Here is a 16555-nt window from a genome sequence, read left to right as displayed (position 1 = left end):
AATTTTCCCTGGTCTGGATTTCACTGATTGTATCCTCATGATACAGTTCAACATGTCCCACTGTCCCTGTCCTCTGTATTCCCTTCAAATTGACACCTGGCTCCAGAGGATTGACCAGACTCATGTATGATGCCGTTGGTAAGACTAGATGATGGTTGGAGTAGGCTTCTTCATCAGAAAGTATGCAATATCTGTTTACACCATTGACAGGCATTAATGCTAAGTGCCTAGATCCATAATTCACAGATGATTGCAAAATGTTGAAATTCTAATTTACCATTTGTTATGAGCTGAATGTTTGTGTCCCCCTGCCAAAAATTTGTATGTTGAAACCCTGTTGCTCAATGTGATAGTATTAGAAGGTTGGGTCTTTGCGATGCAATTAGGATTAGATGCAGTCATAAGGGTAAAGCCCTCATGAATGGAACTACAAGAGGGTTTGCTTCCTGTCTCTGCTCTTCCCACTACATGATGATACACCGAGAAGCCAACTCTCTGCAACCCAGAAGGGCCTTCACCAAAACCTGACTCTGCTGCACCCTGATCTCAGACTTCCAGCCTCCAGAACTGTGGGAAATAAATATTTGTTGTTTCAACCACTTAGTCTAAGGTAATTGATAATAGCAGTCCCAACTAAGATACCAATTTCTTTTTCATTTGTCAGAGGGAATAGGAATACTTTTATGAGAGACGTTTTCCCTCATTTACTATTTGTTTACCTAGGAGTGAAGACATAAAGAAGGATAAACTCTTGATTCTTACATTTTATTTACCAGTTTTCAAGATAATGAGTTGGTTTGCTATCATCCCCCGAAAGTGACCAATTAGGTTATTAGGTTGTGTGTGTGTGTATATAATGATATTTTTGAATCCCATCAAATGTGAACACCATCAAATATTCAATCTACTGCAATTATTCTTATTGAAGTTCAGATTGTTCCATCTTTAGTCAATGGGAACTTCTTCAAATCAGCTTCTTTTCTACCTGAAATAGCAAGAAGTTCAAGGCTCATTTTGTACATTTCCTGCCCCAGACCTGGAATCAGCCATTTCTTCAAGACGTACTGCTTTCTCTAGTGGGAAAGGGTATTTCAGAATTACAGTCTAGACAGTAGGGATGTTCCTCAATACTGGGCTAACCATTGTTTGTACAATTTTCTTAACTAATACTTATGTAATGCTGTTCTGTGCCAGGCATTGCCCTAAGATTTTCCAAATGTTTATGCTTCATAATAAACCTACAATTATCCTTACTATTATCCTTACAGATGAGGAACTTGAGGTACAGAAAAACTAAGTTTAAAGTCATATAGCTAATAAGTGACAGGGCCAAGATTAGAACCCAGAGTCTGAGCCTTTACCCATCACAATATGCTTCCTCTCATTTGACCTGTTTTTAGTCATATGCCTACCCCCAGGCCAGAGAAAACAAAATAATCCTTGACTAACAGACCCACTGAGACAACCCCTTCTCCCCCAGCCAAAAGACATAAAGGTGCTGTTACCAGAAGAAACAGGAATGAATTCGAGGAGGAAAAGAAAACAGTCCAATATATCAGTTTGGAAAAAAAAAAAAAAAAAAACACTGATTCAAGAGCCCATTTTTTATTATAGGCATTTTGATTATTAAACTTTGAAGAATTATATAAAATAATATATAATGCAGAACTAGAATCTGTTACAAAAGATTGGGTCAATCAGGGTTTCATTACAATTAAGACCAAGTAGTCAAAAAAAGAGATTAACCCCTAACAATTAATCCCTAAAGTCACAGGAATGAACACAAGCAAACAGGAAGTTTAATGAGACACAAACTGTGTATTCAGCAAGTGGAGATTTTTCTTGTTAGTTATTCAACATTTTGCCCTGAGAATGCTCAGGGCCATTAGCATGAGAATGATTTGGTCCATCCTCCTCTTCCAAAGCTATAATATCTGGAATTTCATCAGTCTCAGATGTGAAGTCTGTGATACTGAAATCAAGTGCCTGTAAAAAAAAAAAACCTTAGATATTAAACCAAACACTAAAGAAATGAACGGTCAATTCCAGGTGAGTCTTAGAAACACAAATTAATACATGAACTTTACTTTCTCGAAAACGATGCTTTCTTGAAGATGTTTATAGTCTTATCCCCACAATTCATTCATATTATAACTAAGAAACATCTCTTTACAAGGAAACCAACTAGTGGTAGAACATATGAAATGAAAGCTTTTGAAATTACAAGCTATGAAGCGTTTCTGATTATTCATCTATTATTCTCCTAAAAACAATAATACTCCACTTTTCCATGTTCTGATTTCCAATACTATAAACAGTTTGGAAAATGTCTAGGAACTGAAGAAGCAAAAGGTTTTGAATAGTTGAAACAGCCATCACAAAGCCCTAGCTCTTGTCTGCATAGAGAAGGCTTTTAGGGATAAGAAGTTCAATTAACTCTTACTTTACATACAATTATGATAAGCAAAGCAGTATTTCTTAACTAACAGATGACTAGAAACAGAAAAGGTATAATAAGTTACTAAAGGCTAAATCTTGATAGTAGAGGAAAAAAATCTAGCTGATTACCTAACGGAGACAAAATAACTAACAACAACAAAAACCCATCAAAAAACAGATGGAAGAGAGAATGAGTTAGCGCCTAATAGGTTCAACCTTTATGCTTGGGATAATGATATAGTTCTGGAAATGGGTAGTGGTGATGGCTGCAGAACACTGCAAATGTACTCAATACCAATGAACTGTACACTTAAGAAGAGCTAAGATGGTAAACTCGATGGTACGTATGCATGTGTGCTGTCACTTCAGTTGTGTCTGACTCTGTGCAACCCAATAGACCCTTTAGCCCACCCGGGTCCTCTGTCCATGGAATTCTGCAGGCAAGAATACTGGAGTGGGTTGCCGTGCCCTCTTCCAGGGGATCTTCCTGACCCAGCAATTGAACTCAAGTCTTTTATATCTTATGCATTGGCGGGCAGGTTCTTTACTGCTAGCACCACCTGGGAAGCCCTATGTTATGTATCTTTTGCCACAATATTTTTTAAAATAGTTTTTAAAAATACATGAAGAGAGAATCTTTCTTTTTATTGGGTCTCTTACCTGGCTGTCTGTGGCCCTTACTGCACTTTTCCCTAAAAACCCAGGTGCTCAGAGGACAGTCCAGACTGAGGTAAAAAGACTTCCACTATTTATTCCTGAGGCAGTTTGGGAAGATCAAACTACACTCCAGATCTTCATGAATTTTCACTTCGCAAAAATTATACCCAACCTGACACCCACAAAAGCCAACAACACTGATACATTGATGACAATACTGATAAATTGAGGCAGGGCATCAGCCAGGCAAGTCAATTGCAATTTTATTCTTTTTAAGTTAAAAGATGTACCTTGCTCAGCTCTCTCTTCCGATCTATTTCTATTAAATGTGTACTTTAATATCCACTACCAGTAGTTTTAATAAATGTAGAATAGAACAGGAAGCTACAACACAAGAAAATAGAGAGGGATTTTTTGAGTCCTAAGCAAGCGGGAGTTTTCTCCTATCAGAGGTTAGATTGCTAGAATGGAAAACACAAGCACTTTGACATCTGTAACACATTGGACTAAATCCCTACTCTGCCACTTGTCTCTTTTCTTTTTTTTTTTTTTTTCACTTTTTTTTTTTAACTTGTCTCTTTTCAATCTCAGTTTTCTCACCTGTCAAGTGAGGAAAATTCCTAATTGATTGTGTGCCAAGTGAGGAGTAAAGATTGTATGGGCCTAGCTTGTAAAATGTACTCAATAAATAGTAGCTTTAATTCTCTTTAGTTTCTTAAATACCACCCTGTCACACACATAAACCTCCAAAGTCACCTACAGATCAGGAACTACTGGCCTAAGGTAGAGTTCTTTGCAGAAGATTGGAGATTCCACACTTGTGGGTTAGGAAAAAAACCTCCACCACCACCAAAAACGGGGGCTCTAGTCCGTAAGATGTTTGGGAGAATCATATGAATAATTCACCTTCCATATATCCAGAATGAGTCAGAGTATCTAATTTTCATTATTTTTGACCATCACCAAAACCTATTTGGTGGGCTTGGGAAAGAAAAGGGTGGGGGAGTAAAGAAGTAGCCATAGTCTATCAAATTTATTTGGTGAGTTTAATATAAAATGTGGTGGTTGGGACTGCCCTGGTGGTCCAGTGGCTAAGACACTGTGCTTCCAATGCAGGGGGCTCAGGTTTGATCCCTAATCAGGGAACTAAGATTCCACATGACATATGGAGCAGCCAAATTTTTTTTTTTTATTTAAAAAAAAAGAATGTAGTGGTTGTGCTTGACCATCTTCATAGGGTTTTCAGAAATGTGGCACAGAGAAATCACTTTGCAGATTTATAGAATAAATTCCTTTTCACTGACATAAAAAATTATAGTTTGGAAGGAATATGAGGAGACTCTTGCCCATCAGGCATTCTGGGACCAAACTTGGAATAATATGCTTACTATGAAACAAATGAGATAATAACAGTCCCTCCCTGCAAAGACATTCAAGAAAACCAAGTGACTGTGCCAGGGTTTCAGGGAGTGACATCATTTTTGCAGGTTGTTCATCATTTTTGCAGGTTGTTCACCATACAACCATATGAGGGCAGCACTCATTCATAAACCTTCTTGGTATTTACTAAGATAATTTTCCAGAAGGTGGCACTGCAGGTGGGGCTACTACAGAAATAAAACAGTATCTGGAGGAATTTTACTTGCTGGTAATCATGTATGTACATGCAGTGTCATAGACATGACACAGAGTCACGAAAACAGACTGATTTTGAAATAGTAAATAACTGTGACTCAGATGTGAAGGAGACCCAGGTTCGATCCCTGGGTAGGGAAGGTCCCCTGAAGAAGGAAATGGCAACCCACTCCAGTATTCTTGTCTGGAGAATTCCACGGATGAAGGAGCCTCCGTGGGTCACAAGGAGTCAGACACGACTGAGTGACTAACACACATGCCTGTGTTTCCTTGACATCAGTCTTAGTATTACTTACTTTCTTTGATCTGTCTCTTTAGGCAATGACAACAAAAGCAAAAGTAAACAAATGGGGACCAAATCAAACTAAGAAGCTTTTGCATAGTGAAGGAAACTTTCAACAAAATTAAAAAGCAACCTGTTGAATGGGAGAAGATACTGGGTTGGCCAAAATGTTCATTTGGGCTTTTCTGTACCATCTAGGCTTAGTCAGTATTTTTTCCCCTCAAAATAACTGTCGTCCTTGGGGAAAGGTCTGTTAAACTAAAACTGCTAGTTTATCCAATAATAAAGCAAGGACACCATGCATTTTGAGACATGTAGACAACAAAATGACATGCATGTAGGCACAAACTTGAGACACAAAGTCAGAGAGACAAAACCATGTCAGTGTGCTCGTGGGAAAAGCAAAGTCGGTGGTGTTCCTCCAGAAGCTAAGAGAAGTCTGCTTTATACTCTGTCTTGCTCACTTAGGACAGCTTTGAGATCTGTCTCCTTTTCATAGGCAATTCAGTAGGTACTATTACTCTTACGAAGGGGAACCAGAAACTTTACCTTCCATATAAGGAAGCCTGTGTACAGCTGTAGTATATGAACTTTCCAATATATGAACTTTCCGACCAATCACAATCAGCCATAAAATACCACCCTTGGAGTTCTGAGGCAAATGATAGCAGGGTCCTGTCCAATTTGGACTAAAAAAGAAAAAAAAATTTAAGAGGTAGATTCTCTAGAAAAGCCACTCATTAGGGACAGGCAGGTGAGGGCATGGATTGGCTCCACCCTGGAAGCCCATCAATCATGCCAGTCCACTTTTCCAGAAACCAGAAGCTCCTTCACTTCAAGTATCTCAGGGAGCCCCTCCAACTGAGCTCACATGTCTACTGACTCCCGGAGCTACCTCAAGGGGAAAAAAATTAGTTCTTTAACTTAGTAAGGTTTGAGAGCTCATTCACGTAAGTGCACGTAAAGCTATATGCTGCTTCCTTGTTTTCATGGGGAGACAGGGAAAAGCAGGACAGAAAAAGGAGACAAGTTTTGACTTAGACTTCGGTTCTGCTGAAGGGCAGGTCAGGCCTTCAGTATTTAGCTCTGTTTCACAAGTTCTAAGATTGGCTTTTTTTGAAAAGGTTTGGCATACTGCAGCTTTGTTATGAGGAGGTCTATATTTCCTACATAATCAACCCACACTAAGGGGATTAGAAGCCTGAACACCCTAGGCAGCAGGTAGTAGGAACTCCTTTCTACAGGGGGTTCGAAGTCTTCCTTTTTCTAATTATCTTCATGTGGTCTTCTAAAGGTACCTCACCCACCACTGAGGTTAGTGCCTTTCTACCAAAGTGACAACATGGTACCTTAAGTCCAGCTGGGACTGGATACTGAACAATCTCATTCCTTACATGTGAGATGACCCCTTAGCAAGAAATGCTGCTACTTTTACATGAGACTGATGCAAACAGTCACTCATGTGCTTCCTCTCAGCTGATTTCTTTTCAGCAAAGCAGTCAGGTACTTATGTACCTCCTTCTACTGGTTTAAAAACACGCTTTCAGGGGTCCAGTAAACAGTCAAATGAAAGGAACCACCACCACCTAATACCATTCTTAAAGGAACATTAGGTTTTGTTATCAAACATTCCATTTTTAACGTTGGTCTCCCAATGTTTATACCAACTGACCCCTGCCCCCAGGCCATGTGACTTCATATGTATTAAAAACCCTGTCAAGGAGGCGAAGCAGTTCCAAGAATGCCACACAAAAAGCACATGTAACACATAGCATAAAACCGATCTATTCTGCAGTGAATTTTATTGAATTCAAAGGAGGCACTTCTTTATGAAAAAATAAAAAACCCAGGGTACACAAGCATGCATTGTGAGACAAACCAGAGTTGAGGCCTGCTCAGAGCAGACCCCAATTCATAAAACAGCCTACATGAAGGTGCTTTTATTCAGTACAGACAGCAACAGTAAGTAGCGAAAGAATGAGGCCATAAACGCCCTGAAACATGTGCAACTTCTAGACAGACTCTGACCACTCTATTATTCTTTTCTTTCCAGCCAGTTAAGTAACAGACTTCCCTGGTGGCTCAGAGGTTAAAGTGTCTGCCTGGAATGCAGGAGACCAGGGTACAATCCCTGGGTCAGGAAGATCCCCTGGAGAAGGAAATGGCAACCCAGTCCAGTACTCTTGCCTGGAGAATCCCATGGAGGGAGGAGCCTGGTGGGCTATAGTCCACGGGGTCGCAAAGAGTCGGACACGACTGAGCAAATTCACTTTCACTTTCTTTCAAGTAACAGAACTTATGCACTAATGCAGAAACTTTACAGCTCTTATGCCAGTTGGAAATGACTACAGTGGAGACCTTTTTGCCTCATTAGCTGCCTGCCTACTTCAGAGCTGTCTAGCAGGTGTGTCAGCTCAAGAGGAGCTGTCATCTGGTTGGCTGCCCTGTGCACTGCTGACAGGGACGGGTTCAGGGTGTTTTCTACTCTGCCTGCCAGGCCTCCTGGCTGTACCTGGGGCCTGAGGACTCTCAGACTCGGTCACCTGGGGATAAAAGGGACCTACCAGCCAGTTGAGGGGTGTGTTGTTAACAAGATAATCCATCACATCATCTAAAGACTCCTTCATTTTCTGCAGCTGCCCCTTGCTGGAAGCGAGGAGGCCATCAGACACTTCTTTAAAAGAGGAAGCATTGCGAAACACAGAGTAGATGTCACCAGCCATCACCCCCAAGTGGTTGGCCCGATCTTGAATATTCTGCGGTAACCCCTGGATGTTGGACAGGAGGGTGTGGCACGTGGTCTGGAGCTGCTGAGTCAGGTTCCGGGCAATAGCAAGAGTACGTGATTCAATGTGCTGCAAGTAAGACAAGTTTAAGAATGAGCTGTGGATTCAACAGTGGTATGTGTGACTTAGTTCACGTACATTCAGCTGGGATACGTACACCACACATGTGGATTCTTTAACTTTTTAAAATTCTCACAACATCCCTGAGCGTGGCAGTATTATTTCACATTTCATAGGCAGAACATAGAGCTTCCCAGGTAGCTCAGCTGGTAAAGAATCTGCCTGCAATGCAGGAGACTCAGGTTCGATTCCTGGGTGGGGAAGATCCCCTGGAGAAGGGATAGGCTACCCACTCTAGTATTCTTGGGCTTCCCTTGTGGCTCAGACAGTAAAGAATATGCCGGCAATGTGGGAGACCTGGGTTCGATCCCTGGGTTGGAAAGATCCCCTGGAGGAGGGCATGGCAACTTCAGTATTCTTGCCTGGAGAATCCCCATGGACAGAGGAGCCTGGTGGGCTACAGTCCATGGGGTCACAGAGTTGGATACGACTGAGTGACTAGGTGCAGCACAGGTAGAACATAAGCTATGCCCCAGAAAACAGCTGGAAAATGGCTGAGTTGGGATTTGAACTACTGCTGAGTCTTCGAAGTTCATGGTCTTCAGCAGAAGAAACATAACAGGGGAGACCGGACAGAAGGAAAATACCCTCCACATTAGTAGGGCAACTGGAATGTTCTTTCTTCAAGTGAGACATGATATAAACAAATGATTAATGTTACTTTCAAGGGCAAGTGTATAATAGCTTTTGGAAGATAAAGAACCACTCTCTAGGACTACAATATGATATTTCTTCGGTCTGGAACATTCACCCCTTTAATGCCCTTTCACCTAGTTTATTCACTCCTTAGGTCTCAACTGACCACTCATCTCTTCCAGCAAACCATCTGAGTCACCCATCCTCACTCCAAGGTTGAGTTAGTACCCTTCCTACAAAGCATTCTCATAGCAACTCTATTTATACTATCAAAAAAAACCCACTATGGCAGTAAAGATACCTGTATTCACTTAGCTTGTACCTTTTATGAGGGAAATGCCTGTTTCTCAGGTAGCTGTGTCCTGACTGGGGCAATACACCTATCTGTAAGTTGTTAAAGTTACTGCACATTTTTGCTTCTATCATATAACAAGCAACTTATGTATCCTGTATTGTTCAACTTTTGCTAGAGAAGAATATTCTAAGAGGAATAATAAGAACACTGAGATGCCTGGTAAGAATTTCTACACAATCTGTAGTGGATGACCCTGTCCCAGTTGTCTCACCTCAGCACAGTGGGATTCATCTGTATCATCGTAGCTGATGCTTCTCTTCCACTCCAGCCAGGACAGATAGAGCTTATCCTGAGCATCCTGAATTTTCTGGTTGGCATTATGCACATTCTTCCTGGCAAGTTCAATCTAGAACATGTTGGAAGAAGACAAAGAACCAACTATTAATAGATATTCATATTAGCCTGTTCTCAGGTCTATGATGTAAACCAGCCATCATCAATTCTTACAGAAATTCTTGGTATTTAAGGAGATATCTCTGATAGCATATCTCTGATAGCGTATCAGAGATAGCACTGTTCTGCCCTGTGTTAGCTGCTCAATCGTGTCAGATTACGTGTCGGATTATTTGGGACCCGGTGGACTGTAGCCTGCTAGGTTCCTCTGTCCATGGGATTCTCCAGGCAAGAATACTAGAGGGTTGCCATTCCCTGCTGCTGCTGCTGCTAAGTCGCTTCAGTCGTGTCCGACTCTGTGCGACCCCACAGACAGGAGCCCACCAGGCTCCCCCGTCCCTGGGATTCTCCAGGCAAGAACACTGGAGTGGGTTGCCATTTCCTTCTCCAATGCGTGAAAGTGAAGTCGCTCAGTTGTGTCCGACTCTTAGCAACCCCATGGACTGCAGCCCATCAGACTCCTCTGGTCCATGGGATTTTCCAGGCAAGAGTACTGGAGTGGGGTGCCATTGCCTTCTCCGTGCCATTCCCGACTCCAGGGGATATTCCCAACCCAGAGATTGCACCTGAGTCTCCTGCATTGCAAACAGATTCTTTCCCATCTGAGCCACCAGAGAAGCCCAAGAGCATTCTTACTCATTATCAATATGTATAAGTCAGCCAAGCAGCCATAGGACTTTACTGCCTTTTATTTATTAAACCACTATCTCCAATTTCCCTCCAGTTTAACACAGGTACGGCAACTGAAGGCAACTGAAATTTAACGTGTGTATAATATAATCAAACAGAAAGGAACTTAAACTTCCTCTTCCCTGTTGCCAGCCACCTGCTTCCCCTTCCAAGAGTAAACTGGTTTCTAATGGCTGTTCTGTAACTTGGCAATCCTTCAAGGCTACTCAGTAGTCTTTTGTGATGCGTCAATGTAATCAGTCTATTAGTTGATGTGCACTGTTTACACTCTTTTGCAACTCTGAATGAACATACATTTCTACAAGAAAAGCTGCTCCAGGCACAGGTGTCTCTTTAACTTTCCTCTTTCCCTTGAATCCTCCAGAAGTGCAAAAACACAAGTATACCTCTCCTCTACACCATCGCCCACAGAATCTAGCTTTGCAAATGCCACCAGACAGGAAAGGAAATCAGTAATCTGACCACTCAGAGTAAGATTAACACCGCTTCATGTATTCAGCTAATTATATACTTCCTTTTCTGTGAGTTTTCTATACACTCTGTGCCCATTTTTCTACTGGCTTGTTCATAAGATTAAAATTCTTGGATTTTATGATTTTGTTTATCCTAATCCCAGAGATAAATGAACTCACTTCAGCTACCTTTAAATGAAGTTGTACTCACCAGGTTGAAGGTGGAATGGAGCTGAGAAATGGTCTCCTGGCCTCTTTGCTTAGCTTCTTCAATCCTGCAGAGGGCCTGCTGGTAGGCCCGTGAGCGCAGCTTGGTGGATAGAGATCCCAGTCTAACATAGTAACTCGGCTTCTGAACCATATCAAATCCTTCCACTTTTTTGACTTCTTTTTCTGAAGTTTTAAAGAAGGGGGGAAAAAAAAGGAAGCCTTAGGGATCACAGCTCTAAGTGCTCTAAGTGACAAGGCCTAAACTCTTAACTTGGATCTTGTCTTCATTGATTCCACCCACTCATCTGGTAATTATGCACCCCTTTGCCCACGATGGCTCCTATCTGCTGTTGGGCTTGGCAACCCAAAACATGTCACTGTGACATGTCATCGACACAGGTCTCTTCCCACCAGAGTGTCTTCCCTGGCACACAGTAAGCACTAAATATTTAATAATCCCAGATAGTAGCCCACAAAGGGCAATCCATTTGTAGAAAGTACTTCTTTAGGTTAATTTCTCAGAAGTTTCAAAAGTTACTACGTACAAAAGAATCCGCCTGCAATGCAGGAGACCCGGATTTGATCCCTGGGTTGGGAAGATTCCCTGGAGAAGGGAAGGGCAACCCACTCCAGTATTCTTGCCTGGAAAATCCCATTGACAGAGGAACCTAATGGGCTACAGCTCATAGGGTCACAAAGCACTGGACACAACTGAGCAACTGAGAACCCACACATGCGGACAGTCGGGGTGGGATGGGGGAATGGACACTGACTGTCAACAGGCATGAAAGATCATGAGCTTTACTCTTCGGGGGTGACAGAACTTTTATCTTTGGGGGTGATAAAAATATTCTACAACTGGCTCGTGGTGAGGCTCATGCAACCAAAAATGTAGAAGGAAAACAGGTGAATTTTTTTGGCATATAAAAGTATATCTCAATGAAGCTGTTTAGAAAAATTGCTCTAAGATACAAAACACTGGAAGAAGTTCCTTGGTGGCCTAGTAGTTAGGGTTCTGGTCTTTCACTGCCGTGGCCCGGGTTCAATTCTTGGTCAGGGAACTGAAATCCCATAAGCTGCATGGCGTGGCAAAAAAGGAAAGATACAAAACATTATTTCAAGGCAAAAATCCAATTACCTAGTTCATCCTTAGTAAGAGGGAGGTACTGGTCGACCAGCAGCTCCGATTTGGTGAGTGCATTTTCTACTCCACTGCTCATCAGCTGCATCACCCGACTTCGAAGGACAGTGTTAATGCTGCTACTGACCACGGACTTGGTCTTCTCCACACTCCCAGTCACAGCTCCCTTGGTCCTGTCCACCACCCCAGTGATTGTGCTGGCCACAGAATCCTTGGCCCCCGTCACAGTCGTCGTCACAGCATCTTTTGCCCCAGTCATAGCCCCTCTGGCATTGGCCACAACCTATGGGGAAAAAAAGCAGGCCATCTGGCTGGTGAGAAACATGGGCATAGATACCTATAGAAAGGTCTTAACTAAGGTAGCATAGCTGAAGAGTTAAAGGATGAATCTGGCCCTTTTACTTTCTAGTTGTGGGTCTTGGACAAGTAACTGAGAGTTGATGAGCCTCAATTTTCTAAACAGGTATAAATGCTCTACCTGCCACCACTCAAAGGCTGTCAGAAGACCAAAAGAGGGAAATGGATAAAAAACTTGTCGAGGTTTTTTCTTTCTTTGTTTTAAACTAGATGAACCTGTAGTGAGGCACAAGTGGGACTCTAGAGAAAAATGGCATTTTCCATTGACATGCTTCTACTGAGCCCCTCATACATGCCTGTAAGTAGAGACACAGGTACCATGCACACTACCCCAGGCTGACACACAGGCAGATGAACCAGCTCCCCATTCTACTGGCTGTGCTCTCAGATACCAAGTAAGAAAAGGTTCTATTCACCACCTCTGCATTTATCCAATGCCACGTAAGACTCAGTGATTTAAGGAAGCAATTTCACCTGCAGAGAGGAAGCCACAAATTTAACAGAGATCAGACTAAAGTCTGGCCCAAAGGTGGATACCTCGTCTCTGCTTCTTAAGACAACATGATAACAGTTCAGGAAGTAAGAGAGTGGTCATTACTCTTTCAAAAATATATTCAAGGTTGGAACAAATAAGTACTGCCTGTTTGCGGCCTGCAACAGTCTGTATTAAACAGATAAAACTTAAAAAATGTGAGGTGGCAAGCCTCAGCACTCTTGTCCCAAGCTCACCTGATTTGTTGGCTGATTCAGAATAGGCAGCTTCTCCTCAATCCTGTCTAGCCCCTTACAGGCATAGGTATTGGCAACAGCAACTAGAAGAATCACAAATGGTGAAAATGTTAATAGTCTGGTAAGAGTGAACACATAACTTGAACCTTTATTCTTACTATGGAAAAACAGCAAAAAATATTTATTTTAATTTACCACACAATGCTTTGTCTGGTTTCTCCAGTTCAGAAAGGAGATCCTTGCCAGGTTTCCAGCAGCTTCCTTCTACTGACAGGGAAATAAGGATGTGTGTGTGTGGTGGGGGTAGGGGAGCAGCAAGCTGAGGCAGTGACAAGCCAAGAAGGAAGGTAGCCAGGAAGCCTCTTCCTCATCAGTTGTCCCCTAAGGTTAAAAGAAGCCAGGGTTCACCCGAATCCTCAATCAGGGAATGAGGTATCTGAAAACCCTCAAAATTAGCATTTCCATGCTAGTCTAATCTCTGCTGCTGCTGCTGCTGCTGCTAAGTCACTTCAGTCGTGTCCGACTCTGTGCGACCCCACAGATGGCAGCCCACCAGGCTCCCCTGTCCCTGGGATTCTCCAGGCAAGAACACTGGAGTGGGTTGCCATTTCCTATCCAATGCATGAAAGTGAAAAGTGAAAGTGAAGTTGCTCAGTCGTGTCCGACTCTTGAGACCCCATGGACTGCAGCCCAACAGGCCCTCTGTCCATGGGATTTTCCAGGCAAGAGTACTGGAGTGGGGTGCTATCACCTTCTCCGAGTCTAATCTCTGCCTACATTTAATTCAGTAGGTGGCAGTATATTTGGGGTTATCACCAGGAAAACAGTGTGCTAACAGCACCCTGGATCTCCCTAACGAGACCCAGAGTTTAGTCCAAGCTCCCCCACCAACGCCCAACATTTGCGGAGTAGCAGAGTTGGAAAGCTGATTTCTAAAAGGCTCCCCATAATCCTAAAAGTCCATGATGTAATAATTTGAGAGAATGATTTAACCCCTATTCCAAAGCAGATAATAAATGTGGAGAAATGGAAAATGCCACTCCTAGATATATATATGAAAGAACATATGTCCACACAAAAACCTGTGTACAAGTGTTTGCATTAGCATTCATTGCTCATGATAGGCAAAAGTTAGAAGCAACGCAAACATCAACTGATGCATGAAAATGATATATCCACACAAGAGAATATTAAATTATTCCATATTAAAAAGAATTGAAATACTGAGATGACGCTACCATTTGGATGAAATCTGGAAACATTATGTTAAGTGAAAACTAGCCAGTCACAAAAGACCACATGTTTTATGACTCCATTCAGATTACATGTCTAGGATATGCAAATCTATAAAGAGAAAATAGTAGTTGCCTAAGGTTGGGGAAGGGGGGGGGTTGGTGGAGTGATTGAGAATAAGGTTTCTCTTTTTTAAAAAAAACATGGTAAAATATACAAAACAAACTTCACCATTTAAACTATTTTTAGGTGTACAATTCACTGGGACTCACAATATTGTTCATTCATAATATTGTGCAACCATTACCACTCTCATTTCCAGGACTTCTTCCTCATCCCAAATAGAAAGTGGTATGAGGTTTCTTTCTGGAGAGATGACAGTGTTCTAAAATTGATCATGGTGATGCCTAAACAACACTGTGAATATACTAAAAGCCACTGAATGGTACACTTTAAGTGGGCAATTTGTACATTGATTTATTTTTAAAGCAGTTCATGTATATTGTGTAGTCCCAAGGAAGTCAGTTATTTCAGTTTACTTACTGATTCCCCGTTTGATCTCACTTGCCAACACAGAAACATCTCTGGGGAATTTCTTTTTCTTTAATATCATATTTGCCATTCCTCTGAAGCAAGCCTTCTGTAACAATGAGCATCACCTGGCAGTTCTCAGAAAAGGCAGTATGTGTCTCAGGAAAGGCTGAGGATTCCCTGCCTGATGAAAGCTCAGGGCGTAAGGCCAGTCTTCATTATTCAAACCAGCTTTGGGCTCACTCGCAATGACTATATGGGACTAAATTTTGAGGCCAAAATGAACACTCACTTTGTGGCTCTAACTTTTGGATGATTGGCAGCGCACTGGTCACAGCCACAGAAGTGATGGTCTTCATGCCCTTCTCTGCCATCTCACACAGAGACTTCAAGTAAGGATACTGATCCTTTGTACTGATGTAAGCCGAGGAGACCAGATCATACGTGGAGCTCACCAAGGGGAGGTTGGCCACCCTGGTCACCACACTCTGTAACCAAGAGGGAGGGAGGAGTTAAACCTCTACAAAACAGGGCTGGTGGGGAAAGAAATCAAGAATGTACATCTATTTATAAATCATACCAGTTGTGGTTCAGCTGCAACAGATGCCATCTTTCTTGCTGGAGAAAGAAGAAATCTGCAGAAGAGAAGCTTATTTCAGAACACTGTGACAAGATTCCCAGATTAATTCTCCAACCCCAGGTTTCAAGCGAGCAAAATTCAAGATACAGTCAGTGGAGTCTGCACTGCTCCCACTCTCTGACTCTCAGAGGTCTCCCCTGAGCAAACAAGTCCTGAAAGAAGGCTTCAAAGCTCACGGGTACAATATACCAACCTGAAGTGTTCAATTCAATGCTTTCCCCACCGGGACATTAGAGACACCTTTTGAAGAAAAACAACGTTCCACAAAAATGCTAACCAGGTAACATGCATGTAAAAACTAGAGAGATATTTCAAGGAGAAGGTATCTTGGACAGTCAGGCCGATCAAGATGGAGCACTTTGGGGTGGAGGTGGGGGGAGTCAAACTTTTCTTGTCAAAGAACCGAAACAAGTTCAAGAGACATTAAACACAGGGGACAAGGAGGTGCTCCAAGGATCAAGAAACTTTTCAGGGAGTTTTTAAATGTCATTTTAGTGTCCCCAACGGCCCACACCTACACAAAACAGCCTCACTGGTAAGCAGCAGGGCTGGGAAGGCAAGAACCAACCCCTTCGGATCCACTCTGAGGCCGAGAGTCCCAATTTAACAAGTAACGAGAACCACGCCGAAGGCGGAAATCAGGCGCCAGTTATCAACAGCCCGTCCGCGCACAAAATTCATCTTTAAGACGATTTTCTCAGGCGTTTTCTTTTAACTAATGTCCTCTGGGGTCGATTGGAAACTGCTAGCCCCAACCCAACCAAGAAGCTACAAACGCACCAGGGAAGCGAGCAGAAAAGCAAGCCTGAATCAAGGAACAAACGGGAGGGTGGAAACGCAGGCCCCAGACACCGCCCCCTTCCCAGCCCGGGCCCCGAAACCGCCGCGAGGCGAGCGTCCGGCCCGAAGCACGCATTGGCCGAGCCACAGGGACCGCAGAGGGGCGCGCACCCACCAGCCAGCAGATGCCCAAGGAAGGAGGTCCGGCGAGTCTGTGCGGCGTTCACAGCTCACCGATCTGCGCGCCGGAATACATACCCGCCCCGCCCCCGCCCGCCCCCGTGCCACGTGACCCGCGGCCCTCGGCCCGGGCGTAGGAGGCGGCCCTGCCTGGATCAAGAGTGCTAGGGATCCCAGTGCAAAAATGCGGCGGGTACCCACGCTGGCTTTGTAGTTTCGTAAAAGGAAGTGGGGCCCTGGTGGCTCAACGGTAAAGAATCCGCCTCTAATTCAGAAGATGAGAGTTCAATCCCTGGGTCGGGAAGATG

At 43.0% G+C, this 16555-nt stretch overlaps 1 protein-coding gene across 3 annotated transcripts; it reads right to left on the bottom strand.

The window, feature by feature from the left end:
* Positions 1-1586: 1586 nt before the first annotated feature.
* On the bottom strand, positions 1587-16326 carry PLIN2 (perilipin 2). 3 transcript variants are annotated; one of them, XM_040238436.1, is made up of 9 exons: positions 16243-16326; positions 15228-15282; positions 14940-15135; positions 12884-12966; positions 11795-12080; positions 10658-10839; positions 9123-9257; positions 7579-7869; positions 1587-1986 (listed from the first exon to the last, which is right to left on the bottom strand). In XM_040238436.1, the coding sequence occupies exons 2-9, from the start codon at positions 15255-15257 to the stop codon at positions 1846-1848; spliced, it is 1344 nt and encodes a 447-aa protein (XP_040094370.1). In that variant the 5' UTR covers positions 15258-15282; positions 16243-16326; the 3' UTR covers positions 1587-1845. The 3 variants fall into 3 exon arrangements, with proteins under 3 accessions (XP_040094370.1, XP_040094353.1, XP_040094361.1); XM_040238419.1 differs by lacking the exon at positions 1587-1986 and having other exon boundaries at positions 6789-7869; XM_040238427.1 differs by lacking the exons at positions 1587-1986; positions 16243-16326 and adding an exon at positions 16068-16165 and having other exon boundaries at positions 6789-7869.
* Positions 16327-16555: the final 229 nt, after the last annotated feature.

This window comes from Oryx dammah, unplaced genomic scaffold (assembly GCF_014754425.2).
Source record: "Oryx dammah isolate SB20612 unplaced genomic scaffold, SCBI_Odam_1.1 HiC_scaffold_1, whole genome shotgun sequence".
Taxonomy (NCBI): Eukaryota; Metazoa; Chordata; class Mammalia; order Artiodactyla; family Bovidae; genus Oryx; species Oryx dammah.
This window is presented reverse-complemented; position numbering and strand designations above follow the sequence as displayed.